We start from the raw sequence: 24,949 nt of genomic DNA on the forward strand, positions 1-24,949 counted from the left end.
AAAAAGAAGAAGGAGAACTATTTCCTTAATTAAGAGCGGACCCCACATAAAGTGGGACAGTGCTAAGAAGAAGAAGAACTATAGCCTTAATTAAGAGCGGACCCCACATAAAGTGGGACAGTGCTAAGAAGAATAAGAACTATAGCCTTAATTAAGAGCGGACCCCACATAAAGTGGGGCAGTGTTAAAAGAAAGAAGAAGAACTGTATCCTTAATTATGAGCCTACCCCACATAAAGTAGGAAAATGCTAAGAACAAGAAGAAGAAATGAATCCTTAATTAAGATCCTAACACACATAAAGTGAGACAGTGCTAAGAAGAAGAAGAACTATAGCCTTAATTAAGAGCGGACCCCACATAATGTGGGGCAGTGTTAAAAGAAAGAAGAAGAACTGTATCCTTAATTAAGAGCCAACCCCACATAAAGTAGGAAAATGCTAAGAACAAGAAGAAGAAATGAATCCTTAATTAAGATGCGACCCCACATAAAGTGGGACTGTGCTAAGAAGAACTGCATCTTTAATTATGAGCCAACCCCACATAAAGTAGAAAAATGCTAAGAACAAGAAGAAGAAATGAATTCTTAATTAAGATGCGACCCCACATAAAGTGGGACTGTGCTAAGAAGAACTGCATCTTTAATTAAGAGCCTACCCCACATAAAGTAGAAAAATGCTAAGAACAAGAAGAAGAAGAAATGAATCCTTAATTAATAATTTAAATACAGCTATATTTGTCGGAGATAAATGCTAAATAAAACCAAACGGAAATAACAGCATTTTCTAACAATAATAAAGTAATATTTCATTAGTTATTAATTATTATAATAACACGACTTCATTGACTTAATATTAAGTGTTACCTATTGAAAAAAGTAGTAGAGATTTAGAACTTTTTGTCCGTCATACTCGTGAACGGGTGTTGCTTCTAAGAACTGGTCTGTTTGCATTAAGACTAATAATTAAATTACTTCTTTTTGATAAAAATGCAATAGCATATGCTGGTGGTCACTATATTCTCTCAAATTGAATTATAAAATGAATCTGTATTTTTGTAACCATCTCATCTGAAAAGAGTCTGCGCTGAGTTTCTTGCCAGTTCTTCTCAGCTCAAAAGCACTTCGAACTGACGGTAGATGTAACATATCATAAAAGTACGTAATAAACCTACATAAATAAAGATATTTTGATTTGATTTGTGTACTTACATTATTTTCTGCGCTTTAAACAAGAATCGAAATGTAGTCAATTGCTTATAATATAATTAATTATTTAGACTGAATGTATATTTACAGTTTAATGCGTACAAAATTAGTACAATGGCTTTCTTTGATTAATTACTAAGTATCGTAAGACTTTTACTATAACAAAATAGGGTGTTACCGCTTCACAATACAGGGCTCACATGAACCAGGTTTGAGGTAAGCGGGGTGGCAATGCGGGCAATTAGGATTCTCCCCAAAACTAGCTCTCCCAGGTCTTGAAACCTTTACCTGGAACGACGTTTCAGCGTTATCCTCCTCATATCCTGGATGTGCTTTATCCAAGGGAAAAACATAATCAGGTACGAAGTAAGAACTAATATTGTACTCTGTGTTACTTGGAGTGGGATCTACCGTTACGGGTGGAGGTCGTGTAACAGAACTGAAGGGACTACGCCCCTGAATGACTTTTGGATTTTGTTCAGCATCATCTGTAGCGTTGTTCTGCTTAGGGAGATCGAAATCGAACGCGGGTACTGCCCATTTCCACTCATAATAGATCGGCGGACCCATAGTTGATGCTGGTTGCTCAGAGAAATCAGTTTTTGGCGGCAATAAATCTTTTTCCGGTAGTGGTACTTGATTCACTTTTGGTTCATTATCTGTAGACCTAAAAGATGGTTCCGTTGTAAAAGTGGACTTTATATTAACAGAATCAAATCTAGATTTTTCTGAAAAGTTCTTATCGTTGTCCTGCTGAACTGTATTAAAGTTTCCTTCATTTTTACTCTTCCGTGGAGTTCTCTCGTCTTCGGAACTTACTTGACCAGCTGGCAGATGTTCATTAATATTTATTATTTCGGATCTGGTCATAGCTGTTTTATGAGAATTCGGTGCATTAGGATCGAAACGTTTAATGAAGTTGTATACTGGATCTTCTGATGAATCTGTTCCCATTCTGAGATCAATATTCATCTCAGCAGAAGTGGAAGAGTCAGTTGTAGTCGAGAATGGAGGTAGTAGTGGATTTAAATCTAGAGTTGGAATTTTATTATTAGGTTTTCTGGTAGTTTGCGAAACAGATGCTTCAGTATCCTGAGGAGTGCTGAAGGTTGGTGTAAAGGTTTGTGATGCAGCACCAGCTATATTGTCATGAGTCTGCTCTTGATTGACGACCGGCTTGTTATTTGAAGATTGACCTCTGTCTCCGACGCCGGTAGACCATGATGTTGGAGGTCTGTAATTCTTGCCGCTATCTAAACCATTGTTGTTAACATTTGATATTGTATCAGCAATGCCGACGATGCTGTTTCCTGGGTGGACCGGAAACTGAAAAAGGAAAACAGTTTTGTTTATTTGTTAGTTCGTGATTTCTATTTACTTTCTCTTAATTTTCAGAAATGGTATTTTATCTAATATCATATATCATATAGATCATAATGATACATTTACAGATATCATAATAATCTCAGGACAATTTATACAGCGCCATCTAGACCCAAGTTAAGCTAGCTAAACCTTGTGTTAGACATTTTTTTCGTAAATACATACATATTATACATAGAAAATACCCAGACCGATACAAACAATTATATTTATGAATACAAATGTTTGTGCCGTTCGAGGAATCGAACCCACGACCATCGGACGTAAAGTAGTGTTCTTAACCACTAGACCGCCGAGGTGATCAGTTTGACAATTAAAAAACAACAAAACCTAATTCAACTCAAGTATAGATTTACATTTTTTTTATTGGGTTGTATGGGCTATTGTCAGGTTTAGCACCTGTAGCACTGCGAACTACATAGATCTATTGTGCTCGCCCTTTTCAGAGTTCGCTACCTAGACCCGTCAGGGACAAGAATTGAAGGATATTCTTAGGAGCGATCGTTTTTATCTCCTCTGGAAAGAGTGTAAACTTTCCAAAGGGGATATTTCGTTCATGAATAAATGGGCTACAACCACATAGAATATGCAGTATACATTTACCTTAGACTCTGCTTCTCTGAGTCCATCGTAGTAGTTGTTGTTGGGCGGTACAGACAAGATGTCAGGGCGTGGTGTGCGCAGGCGCATCTCCTCTTCAGATACGAACGGTTTATCACGCTGACCTGCAATGTAACAATCATATTGTGATTAACACATGTATATATAATATGTGTCACTAATGTGGTCCATATGGTTTAGCACATTGCCTTACATCTGACGGTCGCAGGTTCTCCTTCTCATACAGTACAAAGATTTGTATTTATGACGACATTTTTTTTAGTCTAGGTGTTTTCTATGTCTTTTCTTTCTAACATTGATATCTATATAATTTACTAGCTGTACCCGCGACTGCGTTCGCGTGGAACTTAACTGCATTTTCTAAAATAAAAGTAGCCCAAGTTACTCCTTATTACATCAGCTACATGCCAACAAAAGTCCCGCCAAAATCGGTCCAGCCATTTCAGAGATTAGGCGAAGCAAACAGACCTAAAATATGGTCGAGCGCAGTGATGGCTGGCTCATCCGTCATACTCGTGAACGAGTGCTGCTTGTAGGGACTGGTCTGCTCTTATCACTACGACTGATTTAATCTTATTGCAAGATTATATTTGACCCAAAAAATTAGTGCTTGTTGGTAGTTTGTATTCACACGTTTCGACTTGTAAATGTAAACTTACAAGGATTATTTAAAAGAGCAACACACAAGTTTCTTGCTCGTTCTTCTTGTGATGAGACAGCTTTCCGAACGAGTGGTAGATAAAAAACAAATTGTTATGACTATTCAAAAGTGCTTAAATTAAGTTTATTTGAATAAATGATTTTCTATTCTATTCTATTCTATTCTACAGACAAACATCGTAAAAAATGTTATTTTGGTGTATATACCGTATTTATATTCATATGCATATAGTAAAAAACGGTTATTTCAATATTACAAATAGACATTCCAATTTTATTTAATGTATAGACTAGGTTTTGCCCGCGGCTTCGCTCTCATTAATTTATCCCCTTAGGGGTGGAATTTATCAAAATCCTTTCTTAGGGGATGCCTACGTCATAGTAGATTTATGCATGCAAAGTCTCAGCTCGATCGGTTTAAAATTGACAAAGTTTCATACAAACTTTCATCCCCTATTTTATCCCCTTGGGGGTAGAATTAATAAAAATCCTTTCTTAGCGGATGCCTACGTCATAACATCTACCTGCATGCCACATTTCAGCCCGATCCGTCCAGTGGTTTGAGCTGTGCGTTGATAGATCACTATGTCAGACACCTTTAAGTAATATATATATACATATATAGATATTCTCTAACATTATTAATTACCAAAAGGTACGTACATAATATTGACTTTTGATACCTATATAAACATCAATTACGTGTTAGCAAACAACATTTGGTATTTGACACCTCCAATATTGAATGAGCTGTTAAATTTAGCGCCTTTTGCTATTCAGTTATACCTACATTCTATAAAAAAAAATGTTTGATATATTTCTTACATAAAGATTATTAAAGTTTGTTTATCATTAATTATTAATAAACAAACACATTGGTAATCATTAAGTATATTGCAAACTTTTATTCATATTTTCCCATTTTTGCGAATTAAAGTGCAGAGACAGGTTTTTTTTTATCTACATACTATGGTGGCAATCAAGCATACGGCCCATCTGATGGTAAATGGTTACCGTAGCCTATGAACGCCTGAAACAGGTGAAGGAAGATGACACAACTAGTCCAGTGGTGTACAAATGTACATGTACAAATTCTTGCGTTATTTACAATAGTTGCATAGTTTAATTATCTTATATATAAAATTCTCGTGTCACAGTTTTCGTTCTCATACAGGAGTATTTTTAATAGTTTACCTGGTCAGCTAGTATATATACATTGTGGTCGTCGTAATATGTTTTTCTCTTCCATTCATCTCTGTTCGCAGTCATCTCGTTATTTACTCCCTTTCTTACCATATCATCTTTCACACAGTCCATCCATCTCTTTTTCGGTCTTCCTCTGCCCTTATAACCATCCACATTCAGATGTAACACCTTCCTTAATATATGATCTTCATTCCTACGCATTACATGTATATCTTATATATAAAATTCTCGTGTCACAGTTTTCGTTCCCATACTCCTCCGAAACGGCTTGACCGATTCTCATGAAATTTTCTGAGCGTATTGAGTAGGTCTGAGAATCGGCCAACATCTATTTCTCATCCCCCTAATTGTTAGGGGTAGTCCACCCCTATTTTTTTTTTTATTTTAAGGCAAAACAACGTTTGCCGGGACAGCTAGTTATATAAAAAAATAAAATTAAATGTATGGGAAGAAGCGATTAGATCCCAATCTGACAGGCTTGTTATAAGCAGTCCACAACGTCGCTAGGCAACGGTGTGGCCGCGCACTATCCGTAAATCGCCACAAGTCTATCACCCCCTCATCATCATCAATTCTTTCACTCAAATTCATATCACGAGAGAATGGTTTTGTCTTCAGTTTCTCATCATCATCAATTCTTTCACTCAAATTCATATCACGAGAGAATGGTTTTGGCTTCAGTTTTTTTATGACCGGCCTGACTTCAACCCTCGTCTATCACCCCCTCAAAGGGAGAACAAATCCCTCAATATATAAGAGATATATATAAAAAAATTGTTTTTATAGCTGTAGATAAAGTAATTGATTACACGATATTTTCGTTACTTAATTTAATGAATTACAGTTTTAATAATATATTAAACTAGTTGTACCCCGATTTCGTCCGCATGGAATTTATTTTTATAATAAAATAAATTATTTTTTCTAAAATAAAAGTAGCCTAAGTTACTCCTTATTACATCAGCTACCTGCCAAAAAAGTCCCGTCAAAATCGGTCCAGCCATTTTAGAGATTAGCCGGAACAGACAGACAGACAGACAAAAATTGTAAAAAATGTTAGTTTGATGTATATACCGTATTTATATTCATATGCATGTAGTAAAAAACGGTTATTTCAATGTTACAAACAGACACTCCAATTTTATTTATATGTATATAGATTAAACTCTAACTTAGTATTTTCTTTATTGATAAATGTTGATTTCTATAATAATTACGGATATATACGGATGGACAGATTTACTTATGTGTAATTTATATAGTTTGTAAACGATTTACCTGGTGTTAATGTAAAAACCCAAGTTTACACACATACTAATTATATACCTATAGATCTACTGATGATATATATTGGTACATCAGTTTTTTTCTTTTAATTTTTTTTTTTCGGACTACTCTAATGCTTTTGGCCTTTACAGCTTCACCGGACGTTAGGGGCGAGTGCAGATTGCACTCCAAACCCGCGGAAGGACTTATGGAACGGCTGAAGGCCAACTCCCGCCTGACGGATACGACTTTAGTCTGAGGGCACCGCTAGGGGTTCGAACCTCGGCTCAGGCCGTCGTAATTTCGATCCCCGTTTGAATTGGACGGGGGATCGATCGGAGGGGTAGGGTACATCGGTATGATCATAGACAAGTACAGTGTTACTGAGGGATAATTTAAGAAAAATATAAACTAGAATTAGAATAGAATAGAATAGAAAATCTTTTATTCAAATAAACTTAATTTAAGCACTTTTGAATAGTCAACATTTTTTTAAATCTACCGCTTATTCGGAAAGCTGTCTCATCACAAGAAGAATAAGCAAGAAACTTGTGTGTTGCTCTTTTAAACAATCCTTGTAAGTTCACATTTTACAAATCGAAACGTATGAATACAAACTACCAACCAGCACTAATTTATTTAGGCTCAAATATAAAAACACAATAAGATTAAATCTGTTGAAATTGAAATGAAAACCTAAATAATATATTATAAATAATATATTTTTATCAAAACAATATACAGTATCTTAACAAAAACATATTTACGTAACAATATAAAAAAAAAATCTCTTTGAAATAACTGCTTTGCAAAACTGGTGTTTACTAAAAAAATCATATTGAATAATGTAACTTCATGTTGTGGTATTTGAAATAAAAAGTGTTTAATACTGTTTTGTTACAAACAAAGGAGTTGTAAACTATTGAAATAAAAAAAAAAATAAGTGAATCTTACCGCAATACATTAGTGTAAACCGCAACTGAATTGGTTAAGCCGTTTCTGAGAATACAGGACAAACACACACACACACCTATACTTGTAATATTTCTGTCAACACTCGACACCCTTTCATTAGTACCTTTCCACATAACATAGATTTAAGTCCAGTGTAAAGTCAGTCCACGTTATACTGCTACATTCGACGCGTGTTGTAACGTGGACTGTTTTTTTTCGGACTACTCTAATGCTATATAATTGTAATATACTTGTAATATTTCTGTAAACACTCGACACCCTTCCATTAGTACCTTTTCACATAACATAGATTTAAGTCCAGTGTAAAGTCAGTCCACGTTATACTGCTACATTCGACGCGTGTTGTAACGTGGACTGTTTTTTTTCGGACTACTCTAATGCTATATAATTGTAATATACTTGTAATATTTCTGTAAACACTCGACACCCTTCCATTAGTACCTCTCCACATAACATAGATTTAAGTCCAGTGTAAAGTCAGTCCACGTTATACTGCTACATTCGACGCGTGTTGTAACGTGGACTGTTTTTTTTCGGACTACTCTAATGCTATATAATTGTAATATACTTGTAATATTTCTGTAAACACTCGACACCCTTCCATTAGTACCTTTTCACATAACATAGATTTAAGTCCAGTGTAAAGTCAGTCCACGTTATACTGCTACATTCGACGCGTGTTGTAACGTGGACTGTTTTTTTTCGGACTACTCTAATGCTATATAATTGTAATATACTTGTAATATTTCTGTAAACACTCGACACCCTTCCATTAGTACCTCTCCACATAACATAGATTTAAGTCCAGTGTAAAGTCAGTCCACGTTATACTGCTACATTCGACGCGTGTTGTAACGTGGACTGTTTTTTTTCGGACTACTCTAATGCTATATAATTGTAATATACTTGTAATATTTCTGTAAACACTCGACACCCTTCCATTAGTACCTTTTCACATAACATAGATTTAAGTCCAGTGTAAAGTCAGTCCACGTTATGCTACTACATTCGACGCGGAGTTGTAACGTGGACTGTTTTTTTTTTCGGACTACTCTAATGCTGTTGGCCGCAGCTGGCCTTTACACCTTCACCGGACGATAGGGGGTGAGTGCAGATGACACTCCAAACCAAGGAAGGACTTTTGGAGCGGCTGAAGGCCAACCCCCGCCTGACGGATACAACTTTAGTCTGAGGGCACCGCTAGGGTTTCGAACCTCGGCTCAGGCCGTCGTAACATCGGTCCCCGTTTGAATTGGACGGGGGATCGATCGGAGGGGCTTATCCCTATCATTGTTAGTTTTGCCTATATAGATTTAGTAGGCGTTTTGTTAATTATTGATTCCAGATTTATTCATCTGCGATTTTGTTAGTTGTAAACTTAGCTATAAACAGTTATAAACGTATTGAACTATATTTTGTGAGATTTTTGTTAATAATAATAATAATCTCAGGACAATTCATACAGTGCCATCTAGACTTAAGTTAAGCTAGCTGAAGCTTGTGTTATGGGTACGAGACAACTGATACAAATACATAGATTTTTTTTCGTAAATATATACATATTATACGTAGAAAACACCCAAACAGATACAATCATACCCATGAATATAAAATGTTTGTACCGTGCGAGGAATCGAACCCACGACCAACGGCCGTCAAATGTTAATGTCAATATTTATAAGGTTATGTATTAACTGCAGCCTACACACAAAATTAAGTATTAAATATTTTTTTATTCAAATAATTAATTCTTACATACTAACAAGTTCACGAACGCTAAAAGCTTCCTAAATTAACAAGGAAATATTTGCATGTATATATATATATATATATATATATGTATCTTCTTAAGTTATCTTATTAAGAATAATATATATATATATATATATATATATATTATTCTTAATTATTGTGGGGTCACGCAACGCCAACATCGAATGTTTGGCCCAATCATAGGTTATTTATTGGCGATCATCATATACAGCGGTCAAGCAGCCAAGTCAAGGGCAAGAATCATTTGATTATGTCTATTCACGTAACTAACTCATGTGTTTAGTTTATGATTTACTAGCTACTCGTCCCGGCGTTGCACGGGTGTACATGTATTATATAATAATAATAATCTCAGGACAATTCACACAGCGCCATCTAGACCCAAGTTAAGCTAGCTAAAGCTTGTGTTATTGGTACTAGATAACTGATACAAGTACATAGATAATTTGTTTTTCGTAAATATATACATATTATACATAGAAAACATCCAGACAAATACAAACAATCATACTTATGAATACAAATGTTTGTGACATGCGAGGAATCAAACCCGCGACCATCGGACGTAAAGCGGTGTGCTAGACCGCTAGACCACCGAGGTCGTCATATATTGTTAAATATATCATAAATTTCATATTTCAAAACGCGCTGGTTTATATAATCAATAAACTATTGTAAATTCATAATCAGATCAATAAACTCATTTCCCGCCATAACATCAGAATGTTGAACGTCACTTCAATAAAGCCTGATGAGATTTGATTGACACTACTCATTGATAAAGTCATGACTCGATTAATCAACTATTCGATGTACAATGAACGAATTGAATCTAATCTATCGATCGCAGATAATATGACCAAACGTTCAAAAAAAAAATAAACACTCTAATATGCCACATCTAGTACATGATGATCTGATACATCTGTGTACATGTGAACCCAGTACCGCTGAGGCCATCTATGCGCGGTAAGCAACCAATAAATGTTATCATTTATGCGGGTAGTTACTGCGTAGACTTTGTTACTGCACCGTCCGCATTATATATGTACACCTTCTTTTGTATTTCCACTAATATTTAATTTTGTATAAGTTTATGCTTTTAGTTCTCATGTTAAGTGAATTATTTGTAATTCTTAATGAGAATAAATATCTAAAACCTAATAAAACGTTCCGTTTTGAACGAGACTGTCCCGTTTTATAATTATGATTCCTTGTGACTTCGATTTGAACTCTGGGACGAAAAATTGCCCAGTTTTCGGAGATCTGTTTGGCGCGAAATTTAAAGTCATGCTCGCTTGTGATGATTACAGTTAGGGTGAATATAAAAAAGACATGCAAAGTGTTTCGATCTTATTTTAAACTAGCTTTTGCCCGCGGCTTCGCTCGCTTTAATTTATCCCCTTAGGGGTGGAATTTATCAAAATCCTTTCTTAGGGGGTGCCTACGTCATAGTAGATTTTTTTTTTATTATAATGGAATGGTGCACCTGCCTGCGCTAACGGTTTACGCTGGCGGGGCACCAGTGGAAGATGATAAGATGAGCATGAGGTCAGGTCAGTTAGCCCATCATGACAAATTCATGGTTCATAGTAGATTTATGAATGCAAAGACTCACCCCGATCGATTTCAAATTGACAAAGTTTCATACAAACTATCATCCCCTATTTTATCCCCTTGGGGTAGAATTAATCAAAATCCTTTCTTAGCGGATGCCTACGTCATAACATCTACCTGCATGCCAAATTTCAGCCCGATCCGTCCAGTGGTTTGGGCTGTGCGTTGATAGATCACTATGTCAGTCACCTTTGAGTTATATATATATATATATAGATATACACCAGCTCCTTTTGTTGCTCCGATATATAAGCAAAAACCAAATGTTTATCGGGTATATTTTTTTTAATCGTAACTTTTTCTGAATCTGTTACTTCAAAAAACTATTTATTAACGACGATCTCGGTACTGTAGCAGTTTAGTACACAGCTTTAATTTCGATGGTTCGATTCCTCGCACGCTACATTCATAAGCATGATTATTTGTATCGACCTGCGTGTTTTCTATGTATATTAATTATTTATTTTAAAAAAAAATTAAGTATGTATTTGCAGCAGATGTCCAGTACCCATAACACAAGCTCTGCTTACCTTTGGACTAGATGGCGTTGTGTGAATTGTCCAGGCAATATTATTATAAATTGACCCAAAAACTAATATCCTGTTTTTAGTTAAAGAATAAATGGTCATTTATTACAGATCAAGTAGAACAATATGAAAATATTAATAATTTTTAACTGTATACTAGCCAATTCCCTATTGTGTGGCTGACCTACGTTACATAAAGCGAGGTAGGTGGAACTATTTGCTGTGATTATTAGCTATCCTTTCTCCTGTCTATATAGATTTATTTCTAGGAAATAGAATGGGGTCACTAAGATAGCCTATACTTAGACAAAGTCTTGTTACCTGACGTAATAGCGAAAGTAGAGTCAAAAAATTGCATTGTTATGCATTTTTGTTCACGGTTTTGTTCTAGATCGTCTAATAACCGCTTGCGGGTGATTTATGACATTTGCCTCAAGCTGTGCTATGATTTGTAGCACAGACAGTAACGATGTTATCTACAAATATTACTGTTACATTTGACAAGTCTTAGAAGAATAGAATAGAAAAATATTTATTCAAATAAACCACAATTCTAACACTTTTTAATAGTTTTTTTTTAATCTACCGCTCATTCGGATAGATGCCTCATCACAAGAAGAACGAGCAAGAAACTTGCGTGTTGATCTTTTGAATAATTATTGTAACTTTATATTTTTATATTCAAATGTAAGAATATTATCTATTAAGCCATTAATTCATTAAAAATAAAATATTAAACACACAATAAACTTGTTAAGTAACTAAATAAGAATAATAAAAAAATTATAAGTAAACAATATGATTTTAATTATTTGTTTATTAAAACTTGAATGTATAAATACACAAATAAAGGTGCATAGTGCGGACTTAACATCTAGAGGCATTTTATATAAAAGATGATTTTTGATAAAAAAAAAAAATAATAATATCTCAGCACAATTCACACAGCGGCATCTAGTCGCAAACTCTGCAGAGCTTGTGATATGGGTACTAGAACAACTGATATAAATACATTTTTCTTTTTTTTTTTTTTTTCGGACTACTCTAATGCTGTTGGCCGTAGCTGGCCTTTACAGCTTCACCGGACGTTATGGGGCGAGTGCAGATGGCACTCCAATCCCGCGGAAGGACTTATGGAGCGGCTGAAGGCCAATTCCTGCCCGATGGATACGACTTTAGTCTGAGGGCACCACTAGGGGTTCGAACCTCGGCTCAGGCCGTCGTAATTTCGATCCCCGTTTGAATTGGACGGGGGATCGATCGGAGAGGCGCCCGGGGGCGCCGGTGTGGAGCGCCCGGGCGCGCGCAGGCGCCCGGTTGAATGCGCGATATTGTGTGTTTGAGGTCGTCGTCTTCGCCGGCGAGGACGGTGTCGTGTGTGTGTGTAAAAGTGTGGTCGGGGTGGAACGGGTGGGCCCGTGGGCTATAAATACATACATACATATGTTTGTAAATAATATACATAGAAAACACCCAAACCAATATGAACATCCATACTCATGAATACACATGTTTGTAGCGTGCGAGGACTCGAAGCCGCGACCGTCGGAAGTATAGCGGTGTGTTAAACCACCAAACTACCGCACCGATATATGTCATGAACAATTATTGAAATACATAAATCTATACATATTCAAATTTAACTGATTTTACGATATTTTAGGATATACGACACATCATCATCATCATCATCATCAGTCTAATTATTATAGTAACATACAACTATATTCGTACCAAGAGTAACCTGACATTGAGGGTAACGCAGCTGAAGTCGAGTCACAACGCGAATTTCAAAGCGTTTGTGGCCCTGGTCCCCACCGACTTGTTGCCCACCTTCATGAAAGAGGACTACTGGCCGAAAGGGGTGGTGTATCGGCGCTACCGTGGCAGATTGCCGTCTTCAGTGCCGTGATCACACAGACAATATCATTGTATTAGTTTTTAAATATTATATTATATGTATGTTAGTCTATAAGGTATTTATGTATAATATGGGCCTAGTTGCCTGAAATAAATGAATAAATAAATAAATAATTCTGCTTACCTATTAGAAGGTTGGCGTCGTAGTCGCTCTCCGACTTGGAGCAGTTCACCATGTACCAATGGTCGCAGATCAGCATCCGTTGCTGGAACAGCGTGGTATTGGGGCAGGTGTAGCTGAACTGGCGGCCGAGACCATCACACATGTGGTATACCTGGAAACAATAGATTTTATAAGTCATTCACAATAACAAACTGATTTTACCTAAATGTCGTTTGGCTAAAGTTAGTAATTCGTTTTATGGCAATTGCGTAAGGTTTTACAATAAAATACCAGAGTCTGTTATAAATCTGCCAGAAAAAAGATTTAAATGACAAATAAAACACTTCCTTTGCAAAAAAGCTTACTATAAAATTGAAGAATTCGATAACGATAATAATGTTTTTGTAGAAAAATTTTAAATACATAGCACTGACAATATTATCTGATTACACTAATAAGAGTGCGTAGCGATTTCTATGTTGATTGTCGCATGCCTCTTACTTGTTACACTGTAATTATTTATATAAAAAAAACATCTATTAAAAAGAGCAACACTCAAGTTTCTTGCTCATTCTTCTTGTGATGAATCTACATTCCGAATGAGTGGTAGAATCAAAATATGACTATTCAAAAGTGCTTGTAATGAGTTTATTTGAATAAAGATTATTTCTATTCTATTTCTATTCAAGTACAGTGGAATCCATCCATGGGGATTCATCCCCACACGCTGGAACCTAAGTGGTCTGGGTAGAGGTATTAATGAGATAGTAATGAGCGGTAGAATAAAATATGTGACTATTCATAAGTGCTTATATTAAGTTTATTTGAATACATATCATTTCTACTATATTTCTATTGCCATCATGTTGAATGACATCGAGAGTTGACAATACCTCTGACTGTTCATGGTTGTTAGGTGTTACATATGAATAGATATGAGGGCAGAGGAAGCTGAAAAAGATGGATGGACTGTGTGAAAGATGATATTGTAAGAAAGGGAGTAAATGACGAGAAGACTGCGAACAGGGATGAATGGAAGAGAAAAACATACTACGCCCCAAATAAATGGGATAAGGAAGAAGCAGATGATGATGATATCATGGTGAATGCTCATGGTCCATTTCACTGGGTATACTTTAATCCAACGTGGTAGGGACTCAATCCCAACTTGCTAGAACCTAAGTGGTCTCGGATAGTGCGTTTTCAGAGGAGCTTCTTTCCGCGTACACTTAGATTGTGGAATGAACTTCCTGACGAGGTTTTCCCACGAGACTACAGCATGGGGTATTTCAAGAAGGGTATATTAAGGTTTCTTAAGGGTCGGCAACGCGTATGTGACACCCCTGGTGTTTCAGGCGTCTATAGGCTACGGTAACCTTTTACAATCAGATGGGCCGTATGCTAGATTGCCACCATCGTAGTATAAAAAAAAATCCCGATTATCCGGATCAATTAAAACCCGGGTATTCCGTATAATCGAAAATCCGGATAACCGAATTCGAAGCACATCAACAATATTTAAATCTTAATAATTTTTCATTATGTAATTGGTTTTACTTAGATAATACGGTATATAAAAATCGAGCTATAACGATAGAAAATTTAAAATTTGGGTTAGTAATAACTTGTTATTGATCTTTGACGTAATTATTTATTTAGTGTATTTATTTAATTAAAACAATATAAACTTACAGCTAACTGTCAACATGTTTATATTTTAAAACTAATGAGTAATGAATCACATCTTTATAATTAGAGAGTCCGGATATTCGGGATTCTACTGTATTTTTATTTTATTTTAATAATAATAATAATAATAATAATAATCGATGAAAATGATATAACACCAGTCACACCAGGCACACAATAAGTACACACACACTCACACATACATACACGCGCACACACACTCTGCACTTACTTAGTTTCGGCCCGTAAGTGTGGAGAAAACCAGCAAAAGCTGACAAAAAATAAAGAATAATAATAATAATTATTATTATTATTACTATTTATTTATTTGCTTGCTACACGGTAGTTTCGGATCTTATTAACTAATAAAAGTACATGAGATGCAGCACCCCTTAGAGGTATGCAAATATTAAAATTAAAATTAGTACAGACAGTCTATATATCAGACGGTTATAATTACATGTATATATATATTAATTAGCGGCGGCATAATCGCGATGCCACCAACATCACGTGACTCACTATGGTTTTAAATTTGAAATATAAGTAACAAACTAGTCAACTGAGTGTTCTTTATGTATTAAAGATAACATCTGAGTGCTGAAAGGTATTTGATAGAATTAAATATATTAATACTAGCACGAGAAACCGCGGGCACAGCTAGTGTAGGATAATTGAGTATTCATCTATTCTTATAAATACCAGTCAATCTAAATTCAGAAGCCGACCCTGAATGTCAGTCAAAATTACTAATTGCAGCGTGAGACTTGGTTTCAATCGATCGATTAAAATATTAATTGGTTATTAGGTTTTTGCATCGACCAATTAGCCAGTAACACGAATATATTGCTGTTTAATGTCATATATTTTAAATTTTAATTGTAAGTAATTACGGAATTATACGGAAAAATTAAAAATATATAATATGTATCTAGCGTTGCCAGACGTCCCGTATATCCCGGGACGTCCCGCATTTTAGGCGTGGATTAAAATGTCCCACCGGGACTGACTCTGTTCGGTGTTCGAATCGTGCTTTGATTTTTATTATTAAATCGATCGATCTACGTTAGACAACACTACTCACGCACGTATCGGTAATTAAAAAAAAGCGAGTTGATAACCGTTTTTAATTACGATTATAATTATATATTTCTATAAGTATGTTAAAACCAATAAAAATAAGTTAAAGCTGACTTGCTCCTCAGAAAAATATATAAAAAAAATAAACAATGTCACTATTTAATTTTGATTTTTATTTGTCCCTAATAAGCTAAATTCCCGTATTTTTTTGCCTATTTAAACATTTACACCTTATAGGCTGCAAAAGAATCTGGCAATTCTAATCATAACAATAAATAATTAACAAATTAAAAAGAAAAAATGATATTGCATTGCATGCGTATACAAACTGTTCTTTATTTAAAAATTTAAATAAAAAACGAATTCACTCTTCACAATTTAGTTGACAGTTCCCGCCATTTCATAATACAGACTGCCAATCTGTGTTATTTATTCTGTGTATTTTGCACAGAGTACGTTATAACCATCGACAAACGGGAATAGCCATAATCACTACACAAATATAATAAAAATCCCCTGATATATACCTATTTATATTACATGAAGATGCTACGCACTTATAATAACAACATGATTATAACTGCAACCACATAATGTTCTAAAAAACAATACAAAAACTATAATAATATCTCGTTATTAGACTATTCTCAGCTGCGTACCATAGCCAATTGTTAAGTTTTTACTTTGGAAACAATTTATTTTTAAACAACTTAACTACATAAGTATTGTCTATGAAACAACTAGTAGCTGATGAAATAATAGAGCAAAAAGTCTATAATCGTAGCATGCAGTCCATACAATTAGTGTGATTTCCAAAATGGTCGTCATCCGTCGTAAATATCGCAATTATGTTAAAAATAAAGTTTTATATACACGATAATAGATAACATTAGAAATACTTGACATTAGGAATCATCATTTCAGTCCTTCGAAATATGTACATTCATGGAATAGAAATAGAAATAATGTTTATTCAAATAAACTTAATATATGTAAGTAATTTTAATTGTATAGGGTTCTTCGGGCCGAGTGAAACAAAACGAATTTCGATACTTTAATATATTTAAAACATAGGAACAATATTTATTATGATATGTTTGTAACAAAAGATGCCGGCTACCATAAACAAAATCTCAGCATAGACTAATAAAAGTAAAACACACAAAACAAATCATCTCCAAGCTTGCTCTGCGACCCATAATACGCAAAATTTAAAAATTTTTAGGCACCGATTTGTAAAAGTTTTTCTGACATATCAAAGATAATAAAAGTAAATAGACCTATCAATCAAAACTATGTTATAAGATCAACTGAATACGGTTCAAAATGTCAAAAGATCAAGGCTTTATTCTACTACCGCATTCCGAGTGGAGCCAGGTCGATAGCATTGTCACGGTTGTTATGGGAGACTACAAACATAGAGACACACATTTAATTTATGTGAATAATAAATGTCTTCATCATTACATAGTATAAAACAAAGTCGCTGTCGCTGTCTGTCCCTATGTATGCTTAAATCTTTAAAACTACTTGAAATTATCTATTGAGTTAGTGATTACACTAGATGTAGTTATGCCTTGGTCTTCCCTTTCCCCTCTTTCCTTCTATATTTCCCTCAATAATAATCGATCGTGCAGTATCAAGTGACCTAACATATAAGAGGTATAACCTATTTCAAAAGTCTACATGGCTTAGCTGCCATATATAAGTGTGTGAGCATAAAAAAACGATTAGCACTATTATGTTATTAATGCCTGCCCATTACAAATTATAATTTTACGATTGAATGACACTAGAAATTAACACTTGCGCAGTCGCAAAGGTCACGGACAGTGCCAAACTTGTTCAGTCAGTGGATCTTACTCGTTCGACGGCATTGTGAATGAAAGTGAATCTGTACTCTGTGCTACTTAACCTACGCTCCCGCGTACGTTATGGCGCGGTTGACAGATGCCACTTTTTGGCGCCTTTTATGCAAATTAAATGTTTATTTTTTGGAATTTAAATCATTCTGGTATTCTAGTAAATATAATTGAATATATATTTATGTTCACGAGTATATACAATTTGAGATCCCTGATTTCGTTAAAAATGGAGATTGTTCTAGTTTTTTCAAAATCGAAACTTTTGAGAAAAAGAGTTTTTCTACTTTTTTATAGGACAATTCACACAGCGCCATCTAGTCCCAAGCCAAACAGAGCTTGCCTTACCCTTGCTTGCTATAGGTACTAAACAACTGGAATAAATGCATAGATATATATTTTTTTTGTAAATACATACATCTATGTATATTATGCATGTATTTACAAAACACCCAGACTAATATAAACAATCTTACTTATAAATACAAAATGTTTGTACCGTGCAAGGAATCAAACCTTAATCAAACCAGCGAGCATCGGAAGAAGTACTAAACCGCTAAACCACCAAGGTCGCCGTTGAATTCACTATGTTCTGTATTCTCTATTATTATTTCTATTATGTGTGTATCTTGATACTATTTATGGTGTAGTGGTTTTGTCTATGGTGTATTCAATATTACATAGAAGAATAAGCCGACGGAGATCTGTGGAAAATGACATATTGCGCCAACAACAAATAATAAAATAAAGCCGTCTCGACTTTATTTAATTTTTATTACTTATTTATTATTATATTATATTTTATATTACGTAGTAAACATTTAGAACTTTAGACTATGTGTTAACTATCGTGTGACACACCATTAATTAAAAATGGTAAAGTCAATAATCATGTAACCTGAAACGGAACGTCAGAGGCCAGAGCCAAAGTAATCTATGTGACATTGACAAGTGGATGACGGACGATTGAACGGAGGCAGCGGGAGTTTTGGAGCGAAAGTGTTGATATTATTATAAAAACAAATAAGAGATAGATAATTGTGAATATTGTAGGCATTGAGGTGTTTCTCTCCCTGACTAACCGGCATTACGCCTAAGTCGTCAGGATACTAGTGATTTTAAAAGTTCAGAAGCGGTACCAATCCCGCCTACAAATTCGACTGTAAGGTAATTCTGACTAGAAGTTGTGGTAAGTGAATTTACGTTAATAACACGCATACCATTAAACGCAGTTTCTCACTTGTTTTATTGAACTTTTGGATGAATTGCTTTCTACATATTAAATAGATTTAGTATGTACGATAACTCGCGAGAGTAATGACATGACATGTAGCACGATATTGAGGTATACAATATACCTAAGAAAGAAGTATTATGAATACATTAAGTATAGAACAACATGGCTATCTAATTAGTTTAAAATACAGAGTAACTATTGTTATGTTATTAATGCCTATGATAGAGTATGATAGGATATCAACAGATTAGAAAAAGTTACATTAACTATGTTGACATACAGGTTGAACATGAGAACACATACCATGTTATACATATAAACAGTGTAATGGTATTGCTGAGTTTGTTGCTAATTCACAGTAAATTAGTCAAACTTACTGTTCAGTTTTGTGTGTTTGTTCTACGTGAATTGAATTGAAGAATTGTTATTATTTCTTTACATAGGTACACATATATGTTTGATGATCCCATTTCAGATAAATGACAATCACAGGCATAGTCCAGGTATATGTCTTGATCACCATCATTATTCTAGTTATATTCCCAATTTGAAATTTAAATTCTATATTCATAGTTATATTCCCAAATTGAGACACTGTCATATGTATATATATTATATTGGTTGATACTTTGATATGTGTTTATTAATGAATTAATAAAGCATATTAATATAGATAGACACAGTATATTGTTGACATAAACTGATACCAGCAACATAACATGTTATATTTCATAATATTAGATATTAAAGACATTTTAGATGCTATCTCATGATTAGCTGTGAAGCTCTCAGTGAAAATAGTACTTAACTCTGATAGTACAATTATTATATTTATTTCTTGCTGTGTTTTGAATTTTATATATATATAGCAATGGCTAACAATTGGTAGTAAACTCCAATGTTAAAAAACCGAATAACTGTAAACTATTATTATTAATAGTTCCTTATTTAATCATTATTTAGTATAAAATCCAATTGAGATCTATTAGGATCCTCAAGGTTATCATAATCATATGATATTGATTATTAATGTGTTGAAAAAGTACCTAGAAATGATATCCAATTCCTCAAAGGTGTCATATTATGCTGGAATTATATATTATATGTATGCTCAGATTGAATGTATTATATGTTTGAGCAATTGGTTCACTTCTTTGATGCTTCTCTTGAAATTCATTAGAATGGCCCTTAGCAGCCATTGTTGATCAATAAAGGTACTTAAAGGTCCTGTGCAGTAGCTATGTACATTTGTCATTTGAGACAATGTTTAGTAAGTGAGTGTTGGAACTTATAAGCACCACATTAATATGTGACATGTTAGAAAGTGATAGATTACAGGTAAGACTATTCTTACATGGTTCAGTTTTATAATTTATGAAGTTGTCTTTAACCTAAAGAAAAGCTTTTGGTAACTCCAGAAATGAATGTTGTTGGCTCTTGATTGTATTATTGATTGTACAAGAAACCTGTTGAATTTTCTAAACAATACTTGAGCAACAAGCTTGTCTTTAAATTTACTATTAGTGTTATGAATATGAATAAAAGTTTTTGGAAATAAGTTAATATTTGTGTACATACAGAATGTTTGGATATATATATTGAGTCGCAACAGTGAGAGTATTTGCCTTTTGATGAGTTATAACTCTTCATACAGTAAATTGCACAAAATGTCATGATTTTATAATATGAATATGTACAACATACGACAATTGTTATCACAATAATGAAAATAGACTATTGTAATATATTGCAATGTATTGCTATATTGTCCAATCTTGTGTAGTGCATAAGCTAATGAACTGAAGATTTGCTGCAAGGATCTGAGCTTAAGTTATCCATTGAGTTTTATTATTTAGTGTCATTTGTAGAATGACAGTACTAAGAAACTATAAAGTGGACAGATTCATTGTTAAATCTGTATTGGAATTGAAATGTGAACCAAGGAGGAAATCATTGTTTAAATTCAAATTGTATTATATATTTGTGAAGTACAGATAATAAAAAAAAACAAGTAGAATATATTATTGAATATTAATATAAATAAATGTATATCAGAAGATAATAATTGATTTAAAGCATTCATGAGTTAATAATGAACTCATCTTGAAGTTAGCACATGGATTGTGTCAAACAGTGTGGTCTAGAATTGTGAAATTTGGATAATAAACTTTATAATTCAGATATTATGGCAGGAAAATGGAAATAAATGAGTGCATAGCACTCTTTTGTTGTATATAGGTATGGACAGATGGGAGAGAATTAAGTGAATACATGTAGACTGTGATATGGTGAAATAGAGGAGAAAGGAAAAATTGGATAGTATTTTTAAATGGTTTATGTAACTTACCTTTTATGTATTTGTATACAACAGGATTATAAAATATTTTATGATTTGACTAATGAAGTTTCTGTATATTAATTAGTTATTATTAAATAGTCTCTGTGGGAGGCAATGTTAAGATATTCAAAGTACATAAGCTTTAAAATTATTATAGAGGAAAATTATGAGACACAGACAGACAAGATTGTTAGGAAAGTAAAGAGATATGGATATTCTAGAAAACTTTGCTGATGACCTTGGTAATGTGGTTATTAATAGGCTGCATAATTGTCCATGCATGGAAATTCGTTCCCATTCTATACAACCGTTATATATTTATGAGAATTCCTGATTGTTGGTGTTTTATGCTATGCCTTTATAAGCATGTGGTTTGTTTTATTTAATATAACTTTGTTACCAAAGAGGATGAGACTGAAGTTAGTTGGTTTTATGAAGATAGCACTTCTATACTGTGGCAAGCTTCCAATTATCTTCTGTGAATCTACTGTACTGTAGAGGACAGTGCATGGTGATTTCGGTATAGCTATGACAGGAATATATAAGTAAAAAAAAAAAAAAAAGAATAGGAAAAATCCTCAATATCTTGTGAACACAAGTTAATCACTGCAAATGTAACTTAGATTGAAAGTGAGATGTTGGTATCCGTTGGGATGAACAGTGATTCACAAGCACAGTATCAGTATAATTTATAGAAGAAAAAAATATATAAATAGTAATGATTCAAAAGAAAATTGTATCATATGTACAGGTATAAATACATATAGTAATGCCTATTTAACATTTAAATAGTATTGTGATTGATTGGATTGTAGGACGCCATATAATGAAATGAAAAATTTATAAGCCATATATATATATATAAGAAAATGGCAGAGACGACAGACAAAAGAAACGTAGGACAGCAGAAAAAAAGATAAGCAGATGACATAAGAAAAAAAAAGGAAACAGCAGGAGAAGACTGGATGCAAACTTCCATAGAGAGAGACATGGATAGTCAGTATGGACGAGCTGGTTTATGAATATGGATACTGGCGTAATTTATGAGATTTTTATATGGTTTACTGATGGATAATAAACTACTTTATGAATAGCATATATGTAGAATGAAAAATAAATACTGCATGGTCTAAGTTGTAAGTTTTACATGTTATAGAGAATTATTTGTTGAGAAGATGTTTGCGAGCTGAGCCATTGTTCTTTAATTATAATGGTATTATAGTGAATACAAATTTAAGAAGCACAGGTAGTTAAAAGAAAAACAAAAACAAAAGGACAATTGATTGTTGTTAAATGTATGAGCATTAAAGTTTTGAAAAGTGTACATGGGTATACTAGATTTAAGTTGAAAGGATCCTATTGAACCTATAACTGTTTTAAGAGACCTTTATATCCAATGCAAATAAAATGAGAGACAATATAAGTTGTGGAAGTAAGGCTATATCTGTCAATTTAATCCCAGGAATATATAAGAAAAGTTACTAGAGGATATAAATGAAAGTTAAGATATAAGAAAGTTAAATATTGTTAACAATAGATTACAGTTTACAGTTATAAATTACTGTTGTAGATGGTTTTGCCAATTTTATTAATTTCTAGTTAACCTTTGTTAAATCTTGAGATATTGTATCTATTAAGATTTTAATTGGTCGAAAAAAAAAAGAGTATAATCGAAATGTATAATGCTAAATTAACGAGCATGTAAGAATTGTTGGTATACATGTTGACTCAATTGACTGGAATATGAGATTGGATGTGTTGTATTTAGACCATTGTCACTTTTGACATAACTGTTGAGTTGAAGTAAAATAAAAGTGTTAACTAAGGCTTTTAATAGTAAACTCATCAACATATAAGAATTGATGTTGTCACTTGCATAGCATACGAGAACGGATGTATTAAATAAGTGAGGGTGTTTTAATGTTGAATTGTACAAAATTACAGGTGTAGAGATATTGGAAGTTTATAATAATAACGGTGATGTTGTTTTCAAATATTTGGTTGATATTGATCAGATAAATAAGATTGAATTAAATTTAAAGCGTTGTCTTTGACGACGACGGAAGTTAAAATTTTTATAAGTAATGATCATCGCAATCAAATGCTGGGCATTTGATTCCATAGATTAGTCTGAGCACCTATATGCACTTGTATGTGTGGCTGAACGCCCTTTGGAGAAATCGGATTGACTATTGTACTAACTAAATAGTTTAAATTGAAATTAATCCTTTCAGAATTGATTTTATGTGTCTGTTGTAATTAATGGGAAATTAGAAGAGGTGCTAATTTATAGAACCCAGACACCGTATACAGACACTTTAGAAATATTATGAATAAAGCGCTCGATGTGTACAAGATAGTTACACTGCAAGATTGTAGTAAGGACGATCACAAGGTAAAATTTGATACACCTCTATGGAAAATAGTCGGTAAATATACGCGGTGAAGAGTTGTACATGAACGAATAAATCTGAAAGATTAAGGAATGCTAGTGATACAATGATGAGTTACAATCGATGACAAGCTGAATTATGAGCAAAATGGCTAATAGAACGGGCGGTTGATATGACAATGAAAAATGATTTGCAATACTTTTATGAAATTATGAGATTAATATAATAATCATATGACTATGAATACGATTTATGGATTTTAAGGTAAATGATGGTGATTTAGATTTGATGATATACTGATGAGATGATTGCGCTGAGATCGCGGCTGATGGTTCCGTATACGTTAGTTCACGGAGAAAATGGGGATCCGCGTGTGCTCAATGCGACGTACAACGAACGACTCGCTTTTTGTTGATGCTACTCAAGATTTGGTAGATAATAATAGGAGTATGTGGTAGTAATATATTGCATGTTCGTTCAGAAATTGGTAGATACTAGATATATATCAACCAGATATATAATTCGAATTTGGTACATAATTAAATTGAATTAACTTATGATTAAATGTTATAAAGTCCTTTAAAGCGTTGGAGAAATAGTAAAATGGAACCAGGAAATCCAGTTCTTAAAGATATGTAATAGAATAAAAAGTAATAGTAAAGTTTGATGGGAGTGCATATAACCCATAGTTGAGTTGCAATGTAGAGCACTTGAGGCTGAAGTAAAAATAGCATAGTACCATAAAGAATATGACTAGTTGGAGGCCGTAACTCCTTGCGTGCGCAAGCGGTGAATGCCTCATTGAGAAAATGACCAGTTGTTAAATATTTGATGTGTTTCAGTTGGAGGCCGTAGTCCCTTGTGGCGGCAAGCAGTGGCTGAGTCTAATGAGAATCTGACCAGTTTGAGGCCGTAGCTCCTTGTGTGGGCAAGCGGTGGCTGAGTCTAATGAGAATTTGACCAGTTTGAGGCCGTAGCTCCTTGTGCGGGCAAGCGGTGGCTGAGTCTAATAAAATCCAGATCTGTTGAGACCGTAGTCATAGTGGGCAAGCGGTGGCATTTTTTTTAATGTTTTGTTTTACAGGTATTTCACTA

At 34.0% G+C, this 24,949-nt stretch overlaps 1 protein-coding gene across 1 annotated transcript in view; it reads right to left on the reverse strand.

Moving 5' to 3' along the window:
* Positions 1–695: 695 nt before the first annotated feature.
* Positions 696–24,949, reverse strand: part of LOC131850957 (uncharacterized) — a 70,596-nt gene continuing 46,342 nt past the window's right edge. The window contains exons 4-6 of the mRNA XM_059201376.1: positions 13,277–13,427; positions 3,191–3,312; positions 696–2,530 (exon numbers count right to left, since the gene is read on the reverse strand). Of these exons, the coding sequence (XP_059057359.1) occupies positions 1,379–2,530; positions 3,191–3,312; positions 13,277–13,427 (1,425 nt within the window). The 3' untranslated portion in view covers positions 696–1,378. The remainder of the gene's footprint in view (positions 2,531–3,190; positions 3,313–13,276; positions 13,428–24,949) is intronic.

Source organism: Achroia grisella, unplaced genomic scaffold (assembly GCF_030625045.1).
Source record: "Achroia grisella isolate CSIRO2021 unplaced genomic scaffold, CSIRO_AGI_Agris_v1 utg780, whole genome shotgun sequence".
Lineage (NCBI taxonomy): Eukaryota > Metazoa > Arthropoda > Insecta > Lepidoptera > Pyralidae > Achroia > Achroia grisella.